The sequence below is a fragment of the Ursus maritimus genome, unplaced genomic scaffold (assembly GCF_017311325.1).
Source record: "Ursus maritimus isolate PB19 unplaced genomic scaffold, ASM1731132v1 scaffold_23, whole genome shotgun sequence".
NCBI classification, from domain to species: Eukaryota; Metazoa; Chordata; class Mammalia; order Carnivora; family Ursidae; genus Ursus; species Ursus maritimus.
This window is the reverse complement of record NW_024424786.1, coordinates 41,855,106-41,877,908: the sequence shown is the minus strand read 5'-3', so window position 1 is coordinate 41,877,908 and position 22,803 is coordinate 41,855,106. Positions and strand designations below refer to the sequence as shown.

The following is a 22,803-nucleotide window of genomic DNA, read 5'->3' as shown; positions in this document are numbered from 1 at the left end:
CCCCCGGCCCCGGCCCCACTCACGTCGCACTGCAGCACAAACTGTTTGCCGCCGCGGATCTTGAGCAGGAGGCACTTCCGCTCCTTGATCTGCGTCTCCTCCACCGACTGGATCTCCTCCATGGTCAGCAGGCTCTGCTGCGGGGCGGGAGCGGCGGGAGGGGCGGTGAGGACGCGGCACCGGCCACCGACCTCTCGGGCTCCCAGCCCCCAGCCCGCTTCTTACCGGGGCCTCGCCCTCGCCCCGCCACTCCAGCCGGTTGGGGAACAAGTAGAAGTACCGCCGCTGCCACTGGGTCAGGAAGGGGTTGCCCATCTTGGACATGTAGCCGTGCATGATGCAGTCCTTGCCCAGGGCGTAGTCTGACGCAAGACAGCGAGAGGCGGACTCAGCCAGGCCCGCCCGGCTCTGAATCCGGCTTCGGCGGCGCTGGCTGTGACCTCGGGTGGCTTCCCGAAACCTGAGCCTGTCTCTTGTCTCTAAAGTGAGCAGTGGGTGCCCCCGGCAGCCGCGAACCCTCACCTTCCTCATGGCCCAACTGCTTGTTTTTGGTTTTCTTGCGGGCCTCCATTCGGTCCGTCTCGGCATTGATGGTGTCGAAGACCGTCTCCGCCACCTCCTGCTGCCACCGCTCGGAGATGGTGAGGGGAAAGTTGCGGTACAGCTCCTGGTCACTGTCCAGCAACTTCGGCGAGCAGACAGGGCAGGGACATCCATCAGCCACGGGCCTGCCCAGCCCCAGGGCTCCCAGGCAGGGGGTCTGGTCCAGCAGCCCCCCGCGCCCACGCCAGGCATGTTTGGGGAGGAGGAGCCCGAGGCCCAGCCGCTGACAGAGCCTGACAGGCCAGGATCAGGGCTCAGGTGGGAGAGGCCGGGGCAGGCCCAGTACCTTGATTCCCTTTGTGTCCTCCTCGTCAAAGGAGCCAATGTCAAAGGCGTCAGCAGCGTTCACCTCCCCTCGAGGGGGGATCAGCGGGGGAGGGTACTGCAGCAGAACACAGGCTGGGCGTCAGTACCGGGCAGGGGCTCTGGGGCGCCCGCCTCGCCCCAACCCGGGCTGGTACCTTCTGCAAGAAGACCATCTGCCAGTCCAGGGAGCGGAAGAAGGGGCTCTCCTTCACCTCCTGGGCCCTGTGGGGAGATGCGGGGCATCAGGCCCGGGGCCACATCTGGGCGCTGAAGCTGGTGGCCCAGGCTAACTCCCAGGGCAGCCATTCTTTGGCTCCGTCACTTTGGGCAAGTTCCTTAAACTTGAGCCTGTTTCCTCATCTCTAAAACGGGGAGAGCGACAGTTCCCACACCACAGGGCTGCTGTGAGTTTTCACATTTGTAAATCTTGCAACATCATGCCCGGCACTTAGTAAATGTTTAATAAATACCAAAAACTCTTGTCATCATCATTATCATCACCTTCTTTGTTACAGGGGTCCCTTCTGGAAGCCGGCCCCAGCCAGCTCCAGCAGCTGTGACCCCAGGCAGCCCTGCCCCCTGAGAACACTGGATGGGGCTGGTCATGCCCCAGCCCGTGAGCTCCTCAAAGGAGGCTGGCACTAGGAGGGGGCTCGGGTGATGGGACACAGGCCTCATCCTCCGGCCGGCCTAGTGGCATGGAGGGAGGGCGGCCTGGGACAGTGGCCCAGGACAGTGGGCCCGCACTCACCCTCGGCCCAGGCAGCCCAGTCTCCGGTTGACGTCCCTCTGTAACAGTCCCTCCAGCAGGGAACGGAGCTCAGGGGAGAAGGAGTCGGGCAGCTCCACAGCCTGCAGGGAGGAGCGGACATTGGCAGGGGCCGAAGAAGAGTCCTGGCCCCCAGCAGAGAGAGAGACAGCGCCCAGCTTCCTCACTCACCCCAGCAGGCATATTTGTTCTGACAACACAGGGATGGGGAGGTTCTGGGGCAGGAGGCCAGAGTAAGGATGAGTGGCCAGAGTTTGTTGTTAGTTGGTGAGAACCAAGAGTCCAGGACCCTGACACACACAGGAGACCCCAGCCCCACCGTGCCCCCCGTGGACTCCACCCAGCCTCCCTACACTCACCATTGTCAATGTCATGCGGTCAATCTCATGCTTATCTTTGGTCTTGTGCTGCCGGAAGGGGCTGTGCCTAGACAAGAGGCACAAGGTCAGAGGACAGGAATGGGGAAACTGAGGCAGGCAGCAGCAATGATCCTCATCTAAAGCCAGGGACGGTGCTGCCCTAACACCCAGGCAGCTGTAGGCTCCCCTCCCCTAGGCTGCTACCTGGACTGGAGAAGAGGTCCTCTCTCTTCCCTCCCACCGCCCACCTGGGACAGCCCACTTACCCCCGCAGCAACTTGAAAAGCATGCAGCCCAGGGAGAACCAGTCAGCACTGCTATCGTAGGCCACGCCCTTCTGCAGGACCTCGGGGGCCATGTACCCGTGGGTGCCCCTGTGGAAGCAAGGAGGCCATGAGCGGGCCGGGCAGAGGGTGCAGGAAGGGAGAGTGGGGGGCCGGGCACTCACACGCTGGCGTGGGGCTTCTTCTTGGAGAAGTCGCAGGCCAGGCCCAGGTCTGAGATGCGCACGTGGCCGTGCTCGTCCAGAAGGATGTTGGCTGGCTGTGGAGGAAGCCTAGTGAGCTGCCCCCAGGGCGGCTCAGGACAGGGTCTGGCCAGGCAAGATGCCAGCTAGGGTCAGGTCACCCTAGAGGGTTAGGGTGTCTGGGGACGAGGCCCCAGGCAGGGTCTTCTCCTCCATCCCCCAGTGACAAAACCCGAGTTAGGAAAATGGCTCGGTGGTGGGGAGGGTGAGGGAGGGAGCAGCCGGCCGGCCTGTCCCGGAAGGCCCTGTGCCAGTCGCGCTGCGGGCAGGGAGGGGCCGGGGCCTCACCTTCAGGTCCCGGTAGACCACGAATCGGTTGTGCATGTGCTCCAGGCCCAGGATGATCTCAGCTGCGTAGAAGCGCATGTCGGCCTCGGAGAACACCCCGTGCTGGGACAGGTGGTAGTGCAGGTCCCCGCCTGAGGGAGGCAGCCCCGCAGAGGCAGCTCAGCTCCCTGGCCGGCCCCCCGCCCCAGGGTCCACTGGGGCCAGGCCACGCACTCACCGTTCATGAGGTCGAGGATGAAGCTGAGCTTGTCTGGCGTGTGGAACGCGTACGACATGCAGACGATGAACGGGCAGTCCTAGGAGGGCGCGGGAGGGGCGGTCAGCGGGCCGCGCCCGGCTCTGCAACCAAAGGCTGCGGCAGTGACCAGCCCGGGCCCTCCCGGCTCACCCCAGTGCTGACGAGGGACAGCATGATGCGCTCGTTCAGGGCCAGGGTCTCCCCCTGCTTCATCTTGATGCGCTTCTTATCCAGACACTTCATGGCATACCTGGTGGGGGAGGGGAGGGGCGGTCGGTCAGTCAGTGCACACGCACCTTCAATGCAGAGCCCGGGGCTGCATCTGGGGGGCAGCAGGGGCGGGGCGCTGTCCTCGGGGCTCCTGCAGTGAAGACCGGACACGGCGACAAGCCTAAGATGCATCAGCGTCCAGACGGACAGGCGGCAGGGGCAGGTGCTGCTGAGTCAGGGGCTCTGGGGCCTGTGGGGCGAGGCGCACGCCCACGGGACGGATGGAACCAGGAGCCCTCCGCAGAGATTTGCTCCCTTGGTACCTGGGGGCCCCGATCCCCACGGACATCCCTGGGAGCCCTCCCTTCCTCCAGGCCTCCCGCTCGACACTGGCTCCGAGCCGGCGCTCACATCTTGCCCGTGTCGGCCTTCCGGCACCCGTAGACCTCGCCGAAGCCCCCTCGCCCGATGATGCGGTGCACGCTGAAGTCGTTCATAGTCAGCTGTGGGTGTGGCAACAGCAGGGGTCACTGTGGGCTGCCTGGGCCCTGCCTCGGGGCAAAGACACCCAGGCAGCAGGGGGCCAGTCCCATAGGGGGGTGCATATGCACTTATCTGCCCCGAGCCACCCCCACTGGGATCCCGGCATGGACCTCCCACCCCCACCCCCCCCCAACACCGCCTGGGGGCCGAAGGGCAGAATGCCCTGCCCTCTCCAGCCCTGACCAAGCCTCGGTGCCCGGCTCCCTGGGGAGGGCAGCAGGGAGGGAGGGAGCACAGTCCTCCACAGCCACAGCCCACTCACGTGGATGTTGAGCTCCACATTCTTCCACTGGCAAAACCGTGTGAATTTATCGCTATAAGAGAAGAACCCAGGGGTCCAAAGAGCTTCAGAAAGCGGGCAAAATGATGCCGGGTGCAAGCCTACCCCATATCATGGCCACTGCCTGGGGTCCCGAGCCTCAGTGTCCCCTCTTGGACTGCCTAGGCATAGCACTGGCCCAGGTGGAGCCTGGCCTCCTGCCGTCAGGTGGTGGATAAGCTTGGAGAAGATAAGCCCGGAGAAGAGGCCCTCCGGTCTGATCCTGACCTCCTGCTACCACAGCTCTGACAGTGCTCATCTCATCCCTGCTTGCACGCCCCCGGCGACACAGCACTCATTCCCCGAGGCTCCCACTCCACGGCTGCGCAGCTGGGACCCTCAGAAAGCTGTTCTTTACATCAAGCTGAAGTCGGCCTACAGCTCCCTCCCACCAAGCCAGCTCTGGCCACAGAGGACACTGTGTCCTTTTGTGCCCACCCCTACCGTCACCCTGATGCTTCTCAGCCTAGACGGGCCTGGCAAGGTGCTAAACAGGCCACAAGAAGGAAACACACTTAGGTGGTCCCTCACTCCCTGGAGAATCGCCTGGGACAGACTCGGTGATGCCCGGTGCTAAGAAGGGCAGGACGGGAGCGTGTAGGAAGTGACAGCCGGGAGCCTGTCCGACCTCTGAGGGGTGTCTGCACAGGGCCGTTAGTGGGGCCCAGGACCCGCATGCCCCGGGCCCGAAGCGGGCTGGCTTTTCTCCTGCACACCGTCCACACCCTCTCAGAGCAGCTCTTCCTCCTCTTCCCCTCCCACATGTGTCTGCTCTCACCTCTCGATAAATTTCTGGAACACGTCCCCTCGGAGGTTCTGACAAATCTCTTCAATGTATGGCTAAGGGAGGAAGCTGGAGGTTGGTGACTGAGCCAGACTAGGAGCTGACAAGGCTCCGTGACCTCAGCCGCCCAAGGGTGACCCTGGCTGGGTCGGGAGGCAGCAGGGACTAGGCCCAGTACACACCTGGAAGAGATCCGGAGGCACGTGTCTCTTCACCAGGTGGCCCTGGACATGCTCAGTGGCACTCTTCGAGAAGGGCTGGGGAAGACAGAGGTGGCTGTGAACTCTCCGCAGGGTCCTTGCATCCCATCCCAACGCCCAGGCCGCTATGGGCCGGCAGCTGGGTCTGGGCCCGAGGACAAGCTGGCTGGGGCACTCACATGGGAGCAGGCCAGCAGCTCCTTCATGATGTAGGTGTCGAAGACCTCCCGGCTGCGAGCCAAGCGCTCCTCCTCTGTCTCCAGCTTCTCGTACTTCTTGATCTAGGGGACAAGATGCCCACAGGTGACATGGAGGCGCTTGCAGAGTCAACCCAGCCCCCTCCCCTCTCTCCAGGCAGCAGGGGCCTCACCTCCTCATAGAACTCCACCAAGGGCTTGGCCTCCTCTAGGTGTTTCAGAAGAGCAGGTACCCTGAAAGCAAGGGTGTCGGGTCACACGGAGCCACAGCCCTTGGAGCGTGACTTCCCATCACGGGGGGATGTGTGGGCAGAACTGGCCAACGAGGAGGCAGAGGTGGTCTCTGCCCTAGGCAGGGCCTGGGCAAGGTGGCCTCCAAAGTTGCCACCAACTGAAGATTCTCACTTCTGGGGGAGGGGCACCTGCATCTCCACCCCTTCCAGAATCTGCTTCCTCGGGTGCTGGCTGGAATGTGATGGGCACTCTGGGGAGGCAGAGGCTCGGGCCGGCTCTGGCTGCCCACCCTCGGCTGCAGTCCAGGGCCTGCACCCGCTGCTCGAGGGCGACACGCCCACCGGACAGGCTGTGCAGTTGCTGAGCCACCTGGGTCAGGCCAGAGCACAGCAGGGGGAGGCAGTCTCCCAGGGCGGCCTCTCCCTGGACCCCCCCATGTGGTGCCCCTCCGTATCTGGCTGATTTTCACAGCAGCCCCGAGAGACAGTTACAGAAACAGAGTGCAGAGGGCTCTGTCAGGTGGGCGTGAGTGGAACTTGGGGCTCTTCTACCCGATGCGAGGTCCTGGGAAAGACAGGCGGGAGGTGACTGGGGAAGGTAAGAGGTGGGACAAGCTACGGGAGGGGCTCCAAGGAGCCCCCCCAGGTCTCACCCCTCCAAGGGAATGGGGGCCTGAGGCCTGGCCCCAGAGCAGCACTGAAGGTTCAAAGCAGAGGTAAGGGCAGTGCCCACTCCCTCCAGCCTCACATGGGGACCAGGCTTGCGCTGGGCGATTTCCATGCCGCTTTGGGGGCACTGCCTGGGCACCGCTGCCAGAGCACACGGCCGTCACCTCCGGTGAGGGCGGCCTGGCCTTGAGTAACTTGTGACCTGGGCTTCCCAGTGGGCAAGGCTGCCTCATCCGGCCCTCCAACAGTCCGAGGCAGCAGGGCTTCTGAGTCCTAACTCCCAGGTGAGGACACCAGCAAGCTCAGAGATGTGAAGCGATGTGCCCGAGGTCACACAGCACAGGCCAGGGACCCAAACTGGCTTCTTGATATACTGACTCCCCAAGACTGACCTCCAGGGCCTGATCTGGCCAGGCCAAGCCACTCCCACTTCAGAGCTGAGATCCTGCTCTCTGAAGCCCAGATCAGAGCCCCGCGCGCCTGTAGCCCGGCTTCCCTGAGGCCCACCCCAACCCAAGCCTGCCCTGTGGGCCAGGTCTGCAGCAGCGGCTGGTGAAATGAGGGCACTGGAGGAGGATCTTAGGGGACAGCCAAAACAGGTTGCTCACAAAGAGGGCCCTTGGGGGCGGGGGTGGCGACCACAGCTCGGCAGGCGCCACAGGAAGGGCCCCGCCCCTTCCTGTCAGTTCTACCAACGGCCCCAGCAGCTGTGCCTGGGCCAAGGGGAAGCTGCAACTCTCAAAAACAAAAACCCCAAGGAGGAACTTCCTCGGCAGCCCTGGAAGACTGCTGGGCCCCCACCCCCTTCACGGGGCTCCCACAGCCGACAGCCAGGGGCTGGGAGGCACGACGGGTCATGGCCCTGAGCAGTCCTGCTGCCACCCTGGGAGACAGGATGCTCTCTGCTGCCCTGCCCCATAGGAAAGGAGGCCAAACCTCCAGGGAGAGGGGAACAGAGGCCGACCAGCGGGCTGGGGGTAGGAAAGCGGCCTCGGGGTCCTCCTGCCCCCCACCTCCCAGGGCCTGGGCAGCTGGATGGTGGTGGAAGTCCTCGGGGCTAGCAGAGTTCCTAATGTACTCACCCAGCTTCTGGGAGAAGATCTTCTCAAAGGTCACCTCGCCCCGGTCCTCCAGGTATTTCTGCATTACACTGCGGATGCTGTGAGACAGGGGGGACTCGGTGAGCCAGGGCCCCCATGGTTCCCGCCAGGCCCGCTGGCCCTGCTGCCCTGGAAGCCCACTGCTTCCTCCCCCGGAATGCAAAGTGTCACCGCTCTGTCCGGGAAGGCAACCACCAGCCTGGGCCTGCCTGTCCAGGCTCTGTCCCTCAAAGCTGGGGCGGCCAGCAGGTGGCTGCTCAGAAGTCGGGTCCCAGTACCGTCTCACGCCGGCTTCGGGCACCTGGCCAACCTCACAAGCCAGGCCTCACCATCCGCAGATGATGGTAACCAAGATGGGGTCTGACCTCACTGTACAATCCCGCTCGGCCACAGAACGGGCCGCAGCACTGACACAAACGCCACAGCACGGATGAACCGCAGCGCGCTGAGAACAGTCACAAGAGGCTACAAGGTCTATGATTCCACTTATCTCGTGTGTCCAGCACAGGCAAATCTACAGAAACAGAGAGCGGATCAGTGGGTGTCAGGGGCTGGGGGACAGAAGAGGAGTGACTGCTAACAGGTATGGGGCTTCTCTCTGGGGTGATGGAAATGTTCCGGAATGAGATAGGGCAAGGGTTGCACAACGCAGAGAATGTACTAAAATCCACTGGATCGTACGCTTTAAAATGATGAATTTTATGTCATATGAATCATATCTCAAAGTTCTCACACAGTAAAAACAAAACAAAAGCCAAGTGTCAGTTCCTGTGTCCCAAACATCTTAATGAAACATGAACCCCCTACCCCTGGGCTGCTTGGGAGGGCAGCAGGGGAGAGGCTGGCCACCATAATCATAGAAGCCCAACCCAGCACTCCCCACCCGAGAGCTCCCCCTCAGCGCCAAGGACTGTCTAGGCAAGCGACATGGGGCTGCCCTTCATGCCTCAGTGGTATCCTGCTGTCCCCTCCTCCACTCTCCTGGGCCACCTGTATTCCAGCCTGGCCAGCCCGCCTGTCACACTGGCCAGCAGTAATCACTCTGGCCTGCCCGAGCCCGGGCTCCTGAGGAATACTCCAGCCCTACACTGAGGACCGAGCTGGGCAGGCACACCTGAGCCCACGCAATGCTCATGGCCCTTATGATATGTGGGGCCACTGGCAGGCCACTGATAAAAGACACTGCAGCTGGTGAGGACCAGGATGAGAGAGTCTGGGCTCTGCGCCTCCCCTCCCCGCACCCCTCCTGGAGCCCAGCGCGGGTCACCAGGGCCTGCTGCAATCCTCTACTGGAAGGTTCCACGCACTCCTGCCCTCCAGGCAGGCCCTCCCAGGGCACAAGTTCTGCATCTGTGGCCCTAAGACATTAGACGGTGTGTGACGAAGCCTCATGGGAGACACGCGGGAAGGGAAGAGTGTTCTGGGCCGTCAGGAGAGGCTGTGTGGAGGAGGAACTTCACTGGGTTCCTCTGTGCAAACAGGATGTGAACAGGTGGCAAAGCCCAGGGCACATGGGGGGATGTGGGGACAAGCAGGGGAAGACCCAGCCAAGGGTGAGCAAGAGGCTATCAGGCAGGAGGGGGCTCGGTCCAGGGCAGACGGAGTCCACTGGAGGCACCCGCAGGAGGAAGCCCAGGTGGGGACGACACAAGAGGGATGACCAGTAAGGAGGGAAAGAAATGGGGGGCGGGGGGGAGCAGGCCCGGGCCATCGGGTGGAAGAACTGACCGGCCAGAGGGACGGCAGGCCAGGCCTGCCAGGGTTTCGCCCCTGAAGAGATGCCTGAGGTGAGAGTGCTCCCAGGGGGCCGCTGCCCAGCCTCTGGACCTGGGCTCGAAGGCGGGGGACCCCTGCCCCTGTCCCCTCAGCATTCTCCTTCTGAGACGGTCTAGGGGGAAGCCCAGGCCCCAGCCCTCCCAGGCCTCTGCTCAAGCTTGAGCCAGCAGGGAAAGGCGGCGCAAGGTAGTGGAAGCATTCGGAACTGTCAGGAGCACAGCCCCTAAGCAGTGACTCCCTCCCCTGCTCCCCACTCTCAGACTGGAAGATGCTCTGACAGCCTCCAAAAGCTGTCTCCAACAGGAAGGAGGGTGTGATGACCAGGACAGCCGTCCTGTGTCCCCATCCTCTGACTCCTGCCAACAAGGGGAGCGCTCCCCGCTGAGGGCCAGGGGCTCGGTGGCCCCATGCTGCCTCAGAGCTGGTTCCCCCGGGGAAAGCAAGGACGCCCTCCACCACGTACAGGGGCTCCGAGGCCAGGACGTGGCCTCACCCACACCGGAGTGGCACACACCAGCTCACCTCCACCAGCCCCCAACAAGAACACGTCTCCTCAGCCCCGCGGGACTCACAGGGATGCACAGGCACTTGGGAAGCCCGCTCTGCTTCACACAGGGCATGAGCTTGACCAACCTGCCCTGCGGCCTGCAGATTAGAGCCCGGAGCCCCACGGTTCCTCTCCCTGTGAGGGAGAGCACAGAACCTCCCTTCTGGAGGACAGGGGGAGCAGCCAGGAGTGTGCGGGACGCAGCACAGCAGGGGGCCCAGAGCAAGGCAAAGAAGGCCTGGCAGGGTCCTGAGACCAAGCAGCCAGGAGTTAGGGGCCGAGCTCAGAGCCTTGGGAACCCCACGAGGGCCAAGTGCCCGAATCCCACCTGTGAACTGGTCCAGGAAGGCTGGATCCTCACCACCCCTTGGCTCAGCTCTTGGCACTCCACGTCTGCACCCAATTCTGTGTTTTGGGACATTGTGGGGGGATGGACAAAGTAATCAAGTGGGAAAAAAATATCACAAAACATCAATCCTCCACGGAGGTGAACGGACAGACAGTGGTCAGGTGCAGCCAGGCGGGATGCCCAGACGGGTGGATGTGATGACAGGCAAAGTGACTCCAGCCCGTGAAGGGTGACCCCACCAGCCCGCTGGGCTCGGCCCCCGGGACAGGCACTGGGAAGCCTGCCTGGGCCCCAGATTGGCTTCCTGGGAGCCAGCGAGACTGGCACCAGCTTAGCAAAAATAATACAACGGCAATGCCTACCACTTCCCACCACAGGACTCGGTAGCCCCCAGAACAACCGGGAACTGGACTCGCCAGGGAAATGCACCCTTTACAAGGGCCTGCAGACGAGGGAGCCAGGATGGTCGCTTCTCAGGGAGCCGGCTTCTGGCCCAGCCTTCTCCCTTCCCAGTGGCTCTGCTTCGGGCTCAGCCCAGGAAAGAGCAGAAAGTGGGGCCCGGGTGGCCAGATCCCGCCTCCCCTCTGAAGCTACATGGGACGGCCACAGCTCTCTTCCCAGCCCACAGCACTTCGCTTTCTTCCTTAAAAAGAAAAAAATGTTTTCTAAATAAAATAAACACCCCCCCCCACCCAAACACGAGATCAGACTAAGCAGAGCCCTTGAATGGAAGGCCCCCAAAGTGAGAACGTTAGGGCTTCCTGTCTGTTCTCATGGGGCCGGCAGCCGAGGGAGCTGGCAGGTTAGAAAAACGTGTTACGGGACATACTCCCGCCAGGGTGGCGCGTACAGGCTGGCACGGGGGGCGGTGGCGGCCTCCTGGGCTGGGTCACCTCCGTCTCCGACACCCGCTCCCTGATACTGGTGGAGTCCAGAGTGGCGACGAGCCCAGAGCAGCATTCCCGCCCCCACCCAGGCCAACAACTCTGATATCCAGGAGCACGTGGCTGCCAGATCAACTAGGGGTTGTCAGGAGAGCCAAATGCCTGCCTCTTCCCAGCCAGAAGGACCCTAAGGCTCTCAGTCTCTCTGGGGAAGGGCTTGAGGCCTGAGTTCCAAATGGTTCTCCCCAACCTCCCTCCCCGGAGGCCGGGGCTAGTCACAGAATTTAAACGCCCAGTTTCCCCATTTGTGAAATGAGGATGTCAACAAAATGCTGAATTTGCCACCATGCTGGCCATTTAAAAAGCCTGAGAGGACACAGCGGCACTCTCCCAAGATGCCAGCCTTGCCGTGAGAGCTGTCAGCTCACGTCCCCCCAGGGAGGCAGCCCTCCTCCTGGGATCCGAAGGCCTGCGCCTCTTCTAGAACGTGATCCTGAGCTACTTGGTTTTGTTCGGGTCTCTGTTCCACGCCTTCCACGTCCTATGGCCAGGGGGCCTCCTGACTGGACTGGCACGCTCTGACCAGGGCTGGGGCCTGGAGCACTTCCTGCGTCAGGCGAGGGGCTGCAAGGACCCTCTGCTCAGAGACCAGCCTCACACACTCATGGAGATCTGCCTCGGGGACTGGCGGGGGGGTGTGTGCAGAGGCTGATACGCGCCCCAACAAAGTAGCAAGGACCCCTTGGCAGGAGGGCCGGCCCTGCCACGACAGGGAGCTGCCAGACCCTGCTGCTGCCTTCGGCCAGGGCTGCTCGCTCCGGCCCCAGCTGCTCTGAGGAGCAGGCCAAGCCTGACGTGGAGGGAGAGAGCACGTCCTCCCTCCCGGCCCGGAGTGCGGGCAGGGGTGACAGGACGGCAGGCAGGAAGGCGGTGAGGGCTGTGGGGGAGAACTTCCGGTAGCTTCTGGAACCACGTGGTTCATAAGAAAGGCAAGGTCCCTGGCTCTGTGGCACAGAGGCCTGGCGAGCTGATCTGGGCCCTCACAGGTGACTCCCCTACGGGGTCACAGACGGTAGCTTGTGTGTAGACTGGGAGGGACAGCAGGGGCCCGAAGCAAACACACTTGTTTGGCTGGTGAAGAAATCTCGGCTAAAAGCTGAAGCCCGCCCCGAATCCCACACTGAGTTAGTGGCCAGAAAACGAGACAACGTCCAGCTCTCCCTGAGAAAAGCTGTCCCACCAGGCAGGGGCCTCCCCTCAACCTCTGTAGAAGAGCGAGGCACAGGGTCCCCAAGGACCCCAGACTCGAGTCCCAGGTGCTTTTCCCTCCATTCCCTGCCCGTGCTGTGGGCAGCAGGCAGCAGGCAGCGTTGCTCCCAGGAGGCCGAGCCAGGGGACCCGTGCTCCTGCGTGACAGGGGTGCCGGGGTCACGAAACCCCAGGACGGTGCGAGCTGGCACCGCCACGCTCCGGGAGAGGCCAGGTAACAGGGCAGTGGAGCAGAGGCCGTGGCAGCAGCTCCCCTGTGGCATTTCCAGGAAACCTGGCACCGAGGTGGCAGCAGTAGGAGGAAGTCCCCTGGGGCTTCTTATTAACATTTCTCAATGACTCTCCCTGGGGCTCACAGTGTCCTCGGAGCCGAGCTCCAGAACAGGGCCACATACCAAATGGGAAAGACCTAGCCCTGGGCCAGGGAAGAGCCCTGGGCCAGGGAAGAGCCAGTGACAGCCACCAGGCAGCGCACACACGAGCCCCCTGCAGATGTGCCGGGGCCAGGGCCACAGAGCGGCTCCCGCGGGATGTGCACAAGGGGGCATGCTGGCGGCCGGTCACACGTCACGGCTTCTGCACTAACGTGACAGGAGCACCCACACCCTGCAATTTACTGGTATTATGTGAAAACGCACCAAGAACAAAGTTCCAGGCCTCCTTGGCCCGGGGCTCCCAGGAAGGGGCTGACCCTGACCCCGACCCGGACGGCCTCCAGGGTCCGAGAACGCCCCACTCAGACACAGCGCTGCTGACACCTCACCACCAGAAAGCTCGCTTCTGAAACCCCGCTCCTCTGCCCACACAGACGCTACCCTTAGACGCAGCAGCGATGCAGAGAGGGAAGGTTGTTGTTTGGGAAAAAAGCTGCAGCCAAACAGGTCATTTTTAGGGTCTCTTGCTTGAAACAGATTAGTGATAACTTGAACACAAGTCTGTCTAATGTGACCCGCGGAGAGGACAGTGGCCCCGAGGAAGAAGGGGGCAGGCGTGATGGAGGCCGCGCGTTCCTGAAAGACTCTCACGCGCTCCTGGCTTTTGCTGTTTGTTCCGAGGCAGGAGCAGAATATCCTGGAAGCACCAGCCGTGCGCACGCAGCCCCTGGGTGCCCGGGGCGGGGAGGAGACGCCGGCTGCAGAGTGCCTCCAGCTGACGTCACCGGGAATTTACTACTAGGAATTGATCGTGCATTAATAGGACACATTACTCCTGGTTTGACAGAGCCCAGATTCCCCTGCACAGATCCAACCTGCGATGCTCACGCTCCCTTCAAAGCCACTTACTGACGGAATGGCGGGCAGGCAGGCGACTTAACGGCAACAGTGTGAAACCCCATGTTCTGGAAAGGAGAACAGATGGGAACAGACGTCCCAGAGGCCCATTCCTGAGGAAAGCAGGGGCTTCAAAGGCCCAGAGGGAGCGAGAGCCAAAAAGATCACCTTGTTTGGGGGGTGGGGAGTTGAGGAGGAGATCTACTACTGGGGTGGAAAGTTCTGGGTGAGGGTAAGGCTGGAAACAGCAGGGTTTTGCTGGTGATGGAGAAGTGAAGGAGGAAGGGAGAAAACCTTCCCCTGCACCCCTTCCCCCCCGCCCCCCCAAATCAAGGGCAGGAAGCCTGGAGGCAAAGAGTTAACAGGAATGAAGAAGCAGCAGAGGAAGACTGGCCTGGGCTGGGAGACGGGGAAGCCAGAAAGGGGCAGGAAGGAGGAAATCCACAGTGGGGGAGGGACCAGGAAAGAGCCAAGAAAATGGGAGGCTGCAAGAGGCACCCGGCTCCGACAATCTGCTGCTGGGGCTGCTGCTGTCACCAGGGAGAGCAGGGGTATCTCCTGGGACCGCCCAAGCTAGGCTCCTCAGCCAGGAGCCCAGAGATTAATTACACACGGCCTCCGTGGTCATATTAAGCAAATGACAGTAATTACAGGACCGCTGCTGGTGGAGGGAGACAGCAGCTCCTTCGGGGAGAAGCACAGACCACAGGCCTGAGAGCGGAGGGAGCACGGCGAGGGCATCAGGGCAGGGCCGGGCCCTGGCTTTCCCGAGCTGGGAACGGAGGGAGGCAGGCGCAGGCAGGAACAGGGACAGGCTGGTATGGCAGTGGGATCAGAAGCCGGGTCTCCTGTCTTCTAGCTACACGACACTGCCTCCTACCATGAGAAGGCCGAGCAATGGGGCTGTTTCCTCGGGTCCTATACGGTGACAGAAGGGGAGGACCCTGTGCCAACTCGAAGTGGCATGGTGCCTGCCCGGCAGCTCCTGCTCCTAGCCCTGAGAAGTCAGCGCGGATGCCAGCCCCAGCTCTGGGCCAAGCCACAACCTGGCCACCAGCTGCAGGGAGGCTGCCAAGATGGACCACCCCAAGGTGGGAACAGCTCCAAATGGCACCTCGTCATGGACAAACCATGGCCTTTCTCCCTGACCCTGACCTTGTGGGTGAGGGGAAGCCGTGACCCCAGGCAGGAGCTGCCTCCTCTACGCACTAGCTTTGCCAGAGCAACTCCATTTTGTCCCAGATGATGGGGTGCGGGCTGAGCCTGGCGAACCACGGCCCCGGACAGCCCAGGGCACTGAGATCACGGAGCCCAGACCACGACTCCCTGGACAAGGGGTGCTGGAGGGGAGAGCAGACGTGTACAGGGGTGTGTAGAGGAGATGAAACGTCACAGGGGGTCCAGAGACCTGAGTTCGAGTTCCAGCTCACCTCCGGGACTAAGCCTCCTCCGGTCCCTGAGCCTCAGTTGCTTCAAGTATTAAGTGGGAGAACACCACCTGCTGTGCCTGCTTCCCACAGCTGGGAGTAAAAACCACTTTGCCAACAGGGAAGCGCTAGGCAAACGTGAGACACAGTCATCACAACCTTCCAGGGCAAGAGACATTTGACCCACAGGGTGTGCGAAGCACAAAGTAAAAGGTGGCATGTCATCTGACGGAGGGGAGGCCTGGCCTTCGCTCGCTGACAGGGACTGCCAGAGCCTCTATCCATCTCGCAGACGTGCGCAACCTGTCCGACGCTGTGCTGCTGGATGGTGACCCCATAGGAGAACCCACGGGACCTGCCTCTTGGTCTCCTGCTGTTCCCCTAAAACTCACAGCCTGGTTCCAGGCATCACCGGGTCCTGACGTTTCTTGAGCAGCTACTACATTCAAGGCATGGCCTTGCCAACTTCACAGGTTGGTTTTTGGATCAACTGAGATGACAGATGTCATAATAAATAACAAATTATTATAATTTCCACCATCCTTCCTATCAGCACCATCACTACCACAGATGGTAAAGGGGACAGGAAAAGAGGAACAGCTCGTTTCTCAGGGTTCTAACACCTGCAGAGCCAACCCAAGGCGGGGCCCCATCAGAAGCAATGCATTCTGGGGAAAGATTACCCAAACACAGAGAGTTCCAGAAAAGGCTCTGCCTGACACTTTGCAGAACTCCAACCTGCAGGAGGGTCTCAACACCGCAGCCACCAAGGAGAGCCGTTGTGAGCTCCAGAGGTTGACTCTCTCCCCCCGCCCCGCTTCCTCCCTCGTGGCTTTGTCATTTCTGAACTCATTTTTGTTCTAACTGTCGCTGCTCCCTGGACAGCCCCCAGCTGACAGTCAGCCTGGTTCCTGTTTTGAGAAATCTGATTGCAAATGTCTTAGAAAAAAAGGGCCCTAACGGCCTTTTCAAAATGCAGACCAATTTTCCTCTCCCAGGGGTGGTGTTCAGTCAATCCGAAACCCAGCGAACAGGGCACAGAGAAGGGCGCCGGAGAGGTAGGCATGGCACTCCCTGCAGCTTTGGGCTCGGCTTCAAACACTTAGGGCGCCATAGGGTCCCAACCCCCATTTCACGCTATCCACATTTCACAGATGAGAAAACCGAGGCCCACAAACAGGAAGGGACTTGCCCAAAGTCACATGATAAGACCACCACAGCCAGGACAGGCCCAGGCTCCCAGGCCAGCCAGGCTTCCAGCATGCCAACTCTCAGGCATGAGCAATCACGGGGCACACAGCTCTGGCAGATGCAGAACGGCCAGGCCTCGGCGCAGGCCTGCGTGGAAGTAGAAGCCAGAAGCCTTGATCTCGTGACCAGGCACCACCCTGGATTACCTGTGACACTAGGGAAGCCACTCACGTCTGGGGCTTCAGCTTCCCCACTTGTTCCATGGAGACAAAACCACACCTGTCCTACCTGCTCATGGGCTGCCCTGAGGCTCAAACAATAGGAAAATACTCGAGAAGCCATAAAATGCTGGACAAGCCTCAGCAGTGGTCCATATCCTGCACGGAATGCGCCTACATCCCGAACAGCTTAAACTTTGATACAGGTGCAGTGACATCAGCTGTCTCACGGAGAGGTGGCAGCTGTGGTCCAGCGACTGCAGAAGTGCAGGGATGTCCTCTGGCAAACAGCACCCACAGGGCACCACACGCAGGGCCCGCCACAGAAGGAGTTGAAAGAGAGAGGGGCAGGGGGTGTCTCCCCCCCACGGGGCAGGGGCACACACCACACCCTGCTCCCCACCACCAGGCTGGCCCCCAAAGCACTCTCAAACCCTACCCCAAGCCGGTGACCCACCAGAAGGGTGGGGAAGACCGGGAAGACTTGCTGTCTCCCCCAAACCTCACACAAGTGCCCACCAGAGGGGGCCTAGGAGAGGGGGTAGTGGAACCCAAGGCGAGGTGCTGGGAGTCGGGAAAGCAAAGGGATGGGTGATGGAGTCAGGCCAGGTAGACGGTGGCAGGCAGAGGAGGGGACCGCGCGGGGACCGAGGGCTCCCGGGAGGGGCACGGAGGGCAGCACGGGGGCCCCGTGGGAGAGAGCAGGGGCGCGAGGCTGACGGAGACGAGGGCAGGCAGCGTGTACGAAGGGAAGGGAGGAAGCGGGGCAGGGGGCACTGCGCGGCTCGGGGAGCCAGGGGGCCGGGAAGCCCCGGCGCCGGGCGCTCCGGGTTCAGGTGCACTGGGCCTGGGGCCGAGGGGTCCGGCCGGGGCTGCCGGCCCCCGAGCGGAGGCTGGGGCACGGGGTGGGGGTGGGGGGTGGGGGGTCAGGGGCCGCGGGCTCGGGGTTCGGGGAGCGGGCCCGGCCGGCGGCCGCCTCACCTGGGCTCGGGCAGCAGGATCTTCTTGCTGGCGCGCGCGGCCGGCGTGGCCTTGCTCTTCTCCATGGCCATCAGGTAGCTCACGTCGGCCAGCACCGCCTCCAGGTCCGCCATCTTGGCGGCGGCGGCGGCCTCTCCCGCCGCTCGGCTCCGCTCCGCTCCGCTCGGCGCGCTCGGCCCGGCCCGGCCGCTCCGTCGGCCTCGGGCGCCGCCGCCCGCCTGGCCCCGCTCGGCGCCCGCGGCTCCGCTCGCCGCGGCTCACAGGCGGCGCCGCCCCATGGCGCCGGCTCGGCCCGGCCCGCTCGCTCCGCTCCCGCCGGGACTGCAGTCGGGCCGCCGCCGCCGCCGCCGCCCCGCCGCCGCCGCCGCCCGCGCCCCCGGAGCCGCCGCCGCCTCCGGCCCCGCCTGCCGCGCACAGCGCCAGCGAGCCCGCGAGGGGCCGGGCGGGCGGGCGGGCGGGCGGCGGCGCCCCCTGGAGGCCGCGCGGGCTGGCCCGAGGCTGACCCCCGCGGGCCGGCCGACCCTTTCTCAGACCTGACCCCGACCCCCGACTCCGACCCCGACCTGGGCCGTGACCCTGACTCCAGACCTGAAACTCCCCGTGGACCCGGGACCGAAGGAGACCCTGGACCCAGACCTTGACCACAACTCGAATCCCAAGTCGGATCCGAGACTCCACAATAGACCCCAGCCCTCGCCCCAGACTTGACACTTCAGAACATGATTTCCAGGACTTGGACCTCAGACTCTGGACATAATCCCTGACCTCTGGGCCTTGGTCGAAGTCCACGACCGGACGTTAGAGCTGGATAACATTCTTGACCCCAGGCTCCAAACAGGACCCCAAGCCCAGACCTCAGACCACTGTCTTAGACTCTGTGACCTGAGATCACAACCCTCTGTCCTGTCCCCGCTCCACACCCAGACCTTGACACTGACCTCAGACCCCCAACAGGATCCCAGACCTAGTTTTTGGATCATGACCTCAAACACTGATTCCATCCTGGTTACTAACCCCAACTTTGATTCCAACCCCAGACCTAGACCATGGTAATGACACTAAACCCTGGACTTGGAGACAAGGACCAGACCTGAACTTGGACCATCAACCCCAGACCAGAGTTCCCGACCCAACATCGAGAACTCTGAACACAGACCCAGGACCAGGATGTTCAACCAGGGACCCAGTCTGGACCTAGAACACTTAACAGGTCACCATGAATTTGGGGCTTGACAACAGCAGTCAGGCTCCAGGTCTACCGCAACCCCAAACCCCACCCCTCCTGCTTTAGACCCTGCTCTTGCCCCAGAATTCCCACGCAGGACGAAGGACCCTGTGCCAACCCCCACCCTCCCTGGACCAGCTTGTAGACCTAGGTCCCTGGCCTGCACCCCTACCCATCCATGAAATCTTGATGGAATCATCATGATTCCACGACATGAAATCAAATCTCTCTCAGCCTGGGAGGACAAAGGAGTTTCAGTCCTGGCTGATAAGGGAAACGCACTGTTCTGAGAGGACTTGGGGTATGTGCGTGGGGGGATCCATGTGTCTGAAAGCGGCACCCCCTATCTCATCTCAACATGCCCCTCTCTAGAGCCTTTCTCTGCTTTCTAAGATAAGATCCCTTCCCAGTCCCTGGCACATGGAGTTCAAGCCTCAATGGCCAGTTTGTGTTCCAGTAACCAGGACCCTTTTGCAAAGCAGAGCCCCCCCTGTCTGTGCATTTCTCAGGCTACCTTCTAGATCAGCACCGAGCACATCAGAACTAGCAAGGGCCCCTCTCAGTGGGCAACACTACCATCCCCCCAGATGCCAACGTCAGAACTTCCTCCACAATTCCTTTGCCCCGGCCTAATGTCTCACCACAGCCTCTTGTCTGGCCTGAGACTCCTCTTAAACCTGTCCACTTCTCAGGATCCCCATAGCCGCTGCCCTGACGCAGGCCCCGCGCAGAGACAACTCTCCCAATCTAGACCTGATGGAGTCACTAAGGACTTTGGGAGCTGCTGAGAGTGGGGGTGGGGGTGGTGCGCAGGGGGGCTCTGGGTCCCCACCTGCTCTGCTCAAAGCAGATCAGGTGAGCAGTTTCCTTAAGTCAAGGAACTTGGATGACTGGACCTTGTTCCCCTCTCCTGTTGTGCTGCCACCATTCCCTGCACCTGGGATCCCCCCTCCAGCCCACCCATCCGTTCTTACCTCTGTGCCTTCGTTCTTTCCTGTGCCCACAAGCGCTCTGTGTGCCAAGCTATCTTCCCTGGCTAACTCCTGCTCATCCTTTAAGACCCGCCTCCTCCAGGTAGCTGCCCCCAACTCCCTCCAAACTGGGCACATCTCCAGTTCTGCACTTAGCACCTACTTCCTTGATTTGAAAACAATATAAATTACAAAATGTATCGTTTCGAGTTTTTGACTGGGGGTAGGGGTAGGGGTGGATGAAATTTTGTTAAATGTTTGTATCAATGGGAAAATGCATCCTGATGTTGGGAATGCTGATGTAAAAAAGAAAACAAAAAGGTATATACAGTCTCCAACTGTAACTCCCAGATTTGCTCTTGCCTCAGCGCCCACCACAGGACCTGACCCAGAAAGATACAGTCGGTGTTTGATGAATGAATGAGTGACTGAGTGAATGAGCTCCTCACGCCAGCACAGAGTCTGGGGCAGAACAGAGCCAGAGGCACACCAGGATGGCACAACACGAGGCCTCTAACCTCCCCTCCTCCTGCCCCACCCCAACTCTTCAGCTCTGAGGGACTGGCTAGAGCCACAGCTGGCTCGGGTTTTCTGGAGCAGCCCCTATTTTTAAAATTCTTCCTGAGGGCACCTGGCTGGCTCAGTTGGTAGAGCATGCGACTCTTGATCTCAGGGTTGTAAATTCAAGCCCCACCTTGAGTGTAGAATTTACTTAAAAAATAATAATAAAGGGCGCCTGGGTGGCACAGTCATTTAAGTGTCTGACTCTTGGTTTCAGCTCAGGTTGTGATCTAGGGTAATGAGGGCGAGCCCCCGCATCACCTCGGGCTCCATGGTCAGCGGGGAATCTGCTTAAGACTCTCTCTCCCTCTGCCTTTGCCCCACCCCCCCACCGCGGGCTTGCTCTTGCACGTGCCCTTTCTCTCAAATAAATACACTTTAAAAAATATAAATAAAAATATAAATAAATAAGTAAACAAATAAATAAATACAATTCTTCTTCATGAACTTGTCCCTTTGGGTTCTGAAAGGCCAGCTATCCTGGTCCAGGAGGTGTTTCTACCTTCCCCTCACCACCTGAAAACCCCACCCCACCCCTGCCCTGCCCGGGGCCCCAACCCATAGCCCCAGCAGGCCCGAAGCCTGGGACCTTAGCGAGAGAGCCAGTCTTCTCCAGGGCAGCCCTCACTGATTCCGTGAACCCCAGAGAGCCGCAGCTGGAGCCCTGGCTGGGAAGAGGTTGAGGTGAGTCCTTGGCCAGGGGGAGGCTGTTTTGGCGGACGATGCTGCCCCCTGGTGGTCGAGGGAAGGCTCATTGTAAACTCGTCTTTCAGGGAAGCTTAAGACATTCCTTCTAACAAACCTTTGTCAGGTGCCCCGACCCACCGTGTGGGCCTCTGGCTGGGGTGCTGGGAGTGAAGGAGAAGTGGAACCCCACCTTTGCCCAGCTGGCAGACCCGCAGACACCCATTACCTGGCATCTCTCTCAGATGCCTGATAGGTGTTGCAGACTTAACACATCCCACACAGAGCTCCGGCTCCCACTACCCAGCCTGTCCAACCTGCTCCTCTCTCACCTACCCATCCCAGTCGTGGTTCCTCCTTCTTCCAAAAACCTAGGACTCACCCTTAAATCCTCTCTTCCCTCACCTGCCCCTGCCCCCACTCATACTCATGCTGTCATGCAGGCTGTGCTGTTGACGACCTGGTGTGTCTGCCTCCAAAATTTAACCCTGGGAGCCAAGGTCCCCCAAAATATAATTCTTCCATGGTGCCCTGCTAAGCCTGATCCAAGTCCCGCCACCTCCAGCCTGGTGCTGATACCTGTGCCAGCCTCCTCCCTGGGCTCCCTCCCTCTCCTCTAGCCAGTCTTTACAGGCCTAAATCAGACCCCACCTCCAATGACTGCCTCTGCACTAAGGAAAGACACCCCCCACCCTCCATGGCCTATAAGATCTACACGGTCTGGCCCCTGCCTGCCTCTCTAACTCAACTCCATCTTCCCTTCCCCTAACCCCTTAGTCTCTGGTCAATCTGGTCTTCCCTCTGTCACTACAACAAGCCAAGTTCATTTTCACCTCTGGGGGTTTGACTTTATAGCTCTTGCCTGGAATGTTGTTCCCCTCCTTTCTGGCCAGGAAGGCTCCTGTTCACTCCGCATCTCCTCGGCTGAGATGTTCCTGCTCAGGGGGCTCTCCCTTGGTGCCCCTGTTTGCTGTGGTCACCGCATCATTCCTCGCACCCAGTGTGGTACCTGGCACAAAGTTAGGCTCGCAAAGAGAAACAGCATTTAGTGGTGGCCCAGTCCTGTAAAGAAGACCTCTAAAAGTATACCTCCAATTAAGCTGGCAAGAGCTATACTGTAGGGAGGTGGGTGCTCAGAAGAAGAGGGTCAGGGGGAGGGTTGGAGAAGGGTCAGGGAGAGCAGGGGAGAGTTGGGGAAAGTCTTGAACTTGACATTGTGTGTGCATAAGCATGAGTGAGGTTGGGGTTGAGGACAGACATGTGCCCAGACCCAGGAGTGCCGGTTCCCTTCTGCTGGGGCCTCCTAGGCTTTGAAGATCCAGGAGGCTAAGCTTGGAGGCTTCCCTGACCACACCAGGGTTGTCCAGATTGACGGGGAGAAACTCCTGCCTAACATGGACAACTACTTCTCTGATGTCTGGGACTTAGACTGTGCCAGGTTCTGACTGGGATGCCAGAAGTTCACTTCGTTCACTCACTCGCTCATCCAACAATATTTGTTGAGCTCCTACTACATGCTAGGCACTGGTGCTTGGCCTTGGGGATTCAACACAGGGAGAGACAAACAGTGAACTTACAGGCAAAATACACATAATAATAACCACTGACATTTATTGTGTTCTCAGTATGTGCCAGGCACTGTTGCTAGAGCCCAGAGGATCTCATTTAATGCTCAAAACATCCTTATGAGGCAGGGGACAAGTTATTATAAGAGCCAGGAGGGGCGCCTGGGTGGCTTAGTCGGTTAAGCAGGGAGCGGAGGTTGGGGTGGGGGACACTCTTGGTTTCCGCTCAGGTGGGGGGATCCAGCCCCAGGACAGGCTCCATGATCCTCGAAGTCTGCCTGTCCCTCTCCCTCCTCCTCTTCCCCTCCCGCTGCTTATGCACTCTCTCTCTCCCTCTCTCTCTCTTTTTTTTTTTGAAGATTTTATTTATTTATTTGATAGAGCGCAACTAGGTAGAGCAGCAGGCAAAGGAGAGGGAGAAGCAGACTCCCCGCTGAGCAGATGTGGGGATAGATCCCCGCAGCCTGGGATCATGACCGGAAGGCACACGCTTAACCAACTGAGCCACCCAGGAGCTCCTCTCTCTCTCTCTCTCTCTCT

At 60.7% G+C, this 22,803-nt stretch overlaps 1 protein-coding gene and 1 long non-coding RNA gene across 2 annotated transcripts in view; one reads left to right on the top strand and one right to left on the bottom strand.

Moving 5' to 3' along the window:
- GRK2 (G protein-coupled receptor kinase 2) overlaps positions 1-17,407 on the bottom strand; it is an 18,745-nt gene extending 1,338 nt beyond the window's left edge. The window contains 21 exon segments of the mRNA XM_040639493.1: positions 24-137; positions 226-362; positions 523-685; positions 890-985; positions 1,065-1,131; positions 1,661-1,761; positions 2,038-2,104; positions 2,304-2,411; positions 2,486-2,580; positions 2,852-2,982; positions 3,069-3,147; positions 3,240-3,339; positions 3,711-3,802; positions 4,105-4,156; positions 4,940-5,001; positions 5,128-5,202; positions 5,325-5,426; positions 5,516-5,562; positions 5,565-5,576; positions 7,327-7,403; positions 17,258-17,407. Of these exon segments, the coding sequence (XP_040495427.1) occupies positions 24-137; positions 226-362; positions 523-685; positions 890-985; positions 1,065-1,131; positions 1,661-1,761; positions 2,038-2,104; positions 2,304-2,411; positions 2,486-2,580; positions 2,852-2,982; positions 3,069-3,147; positions 3,240-3,339; positions 3,711-3,802; positions 4,105-4,156; positions 4,940-5,001; positions 5,128-5,202; positions 5,325-5,426; positions 5,516-5,562; positions 5,565-5,576; positions 7,327-7,403; positions 17,258-17,370 (1,890 nt within the window). The 5' untranslated portion in view covers positions 17,371-17,407.
- On the top strand, positions 13,762-19,653 carry LOC121104801. Its single transcript, XR_005837178.1, has 2 exons — positions 13,762-15,925; positions 18,295-19,653. It is a non-coding gene; the product is annotated as an uncharacterized LOC121104801 (long non-coding RNA).
- Positions 19,654-22,803: the final 3,150 nt, after the last annotated feature.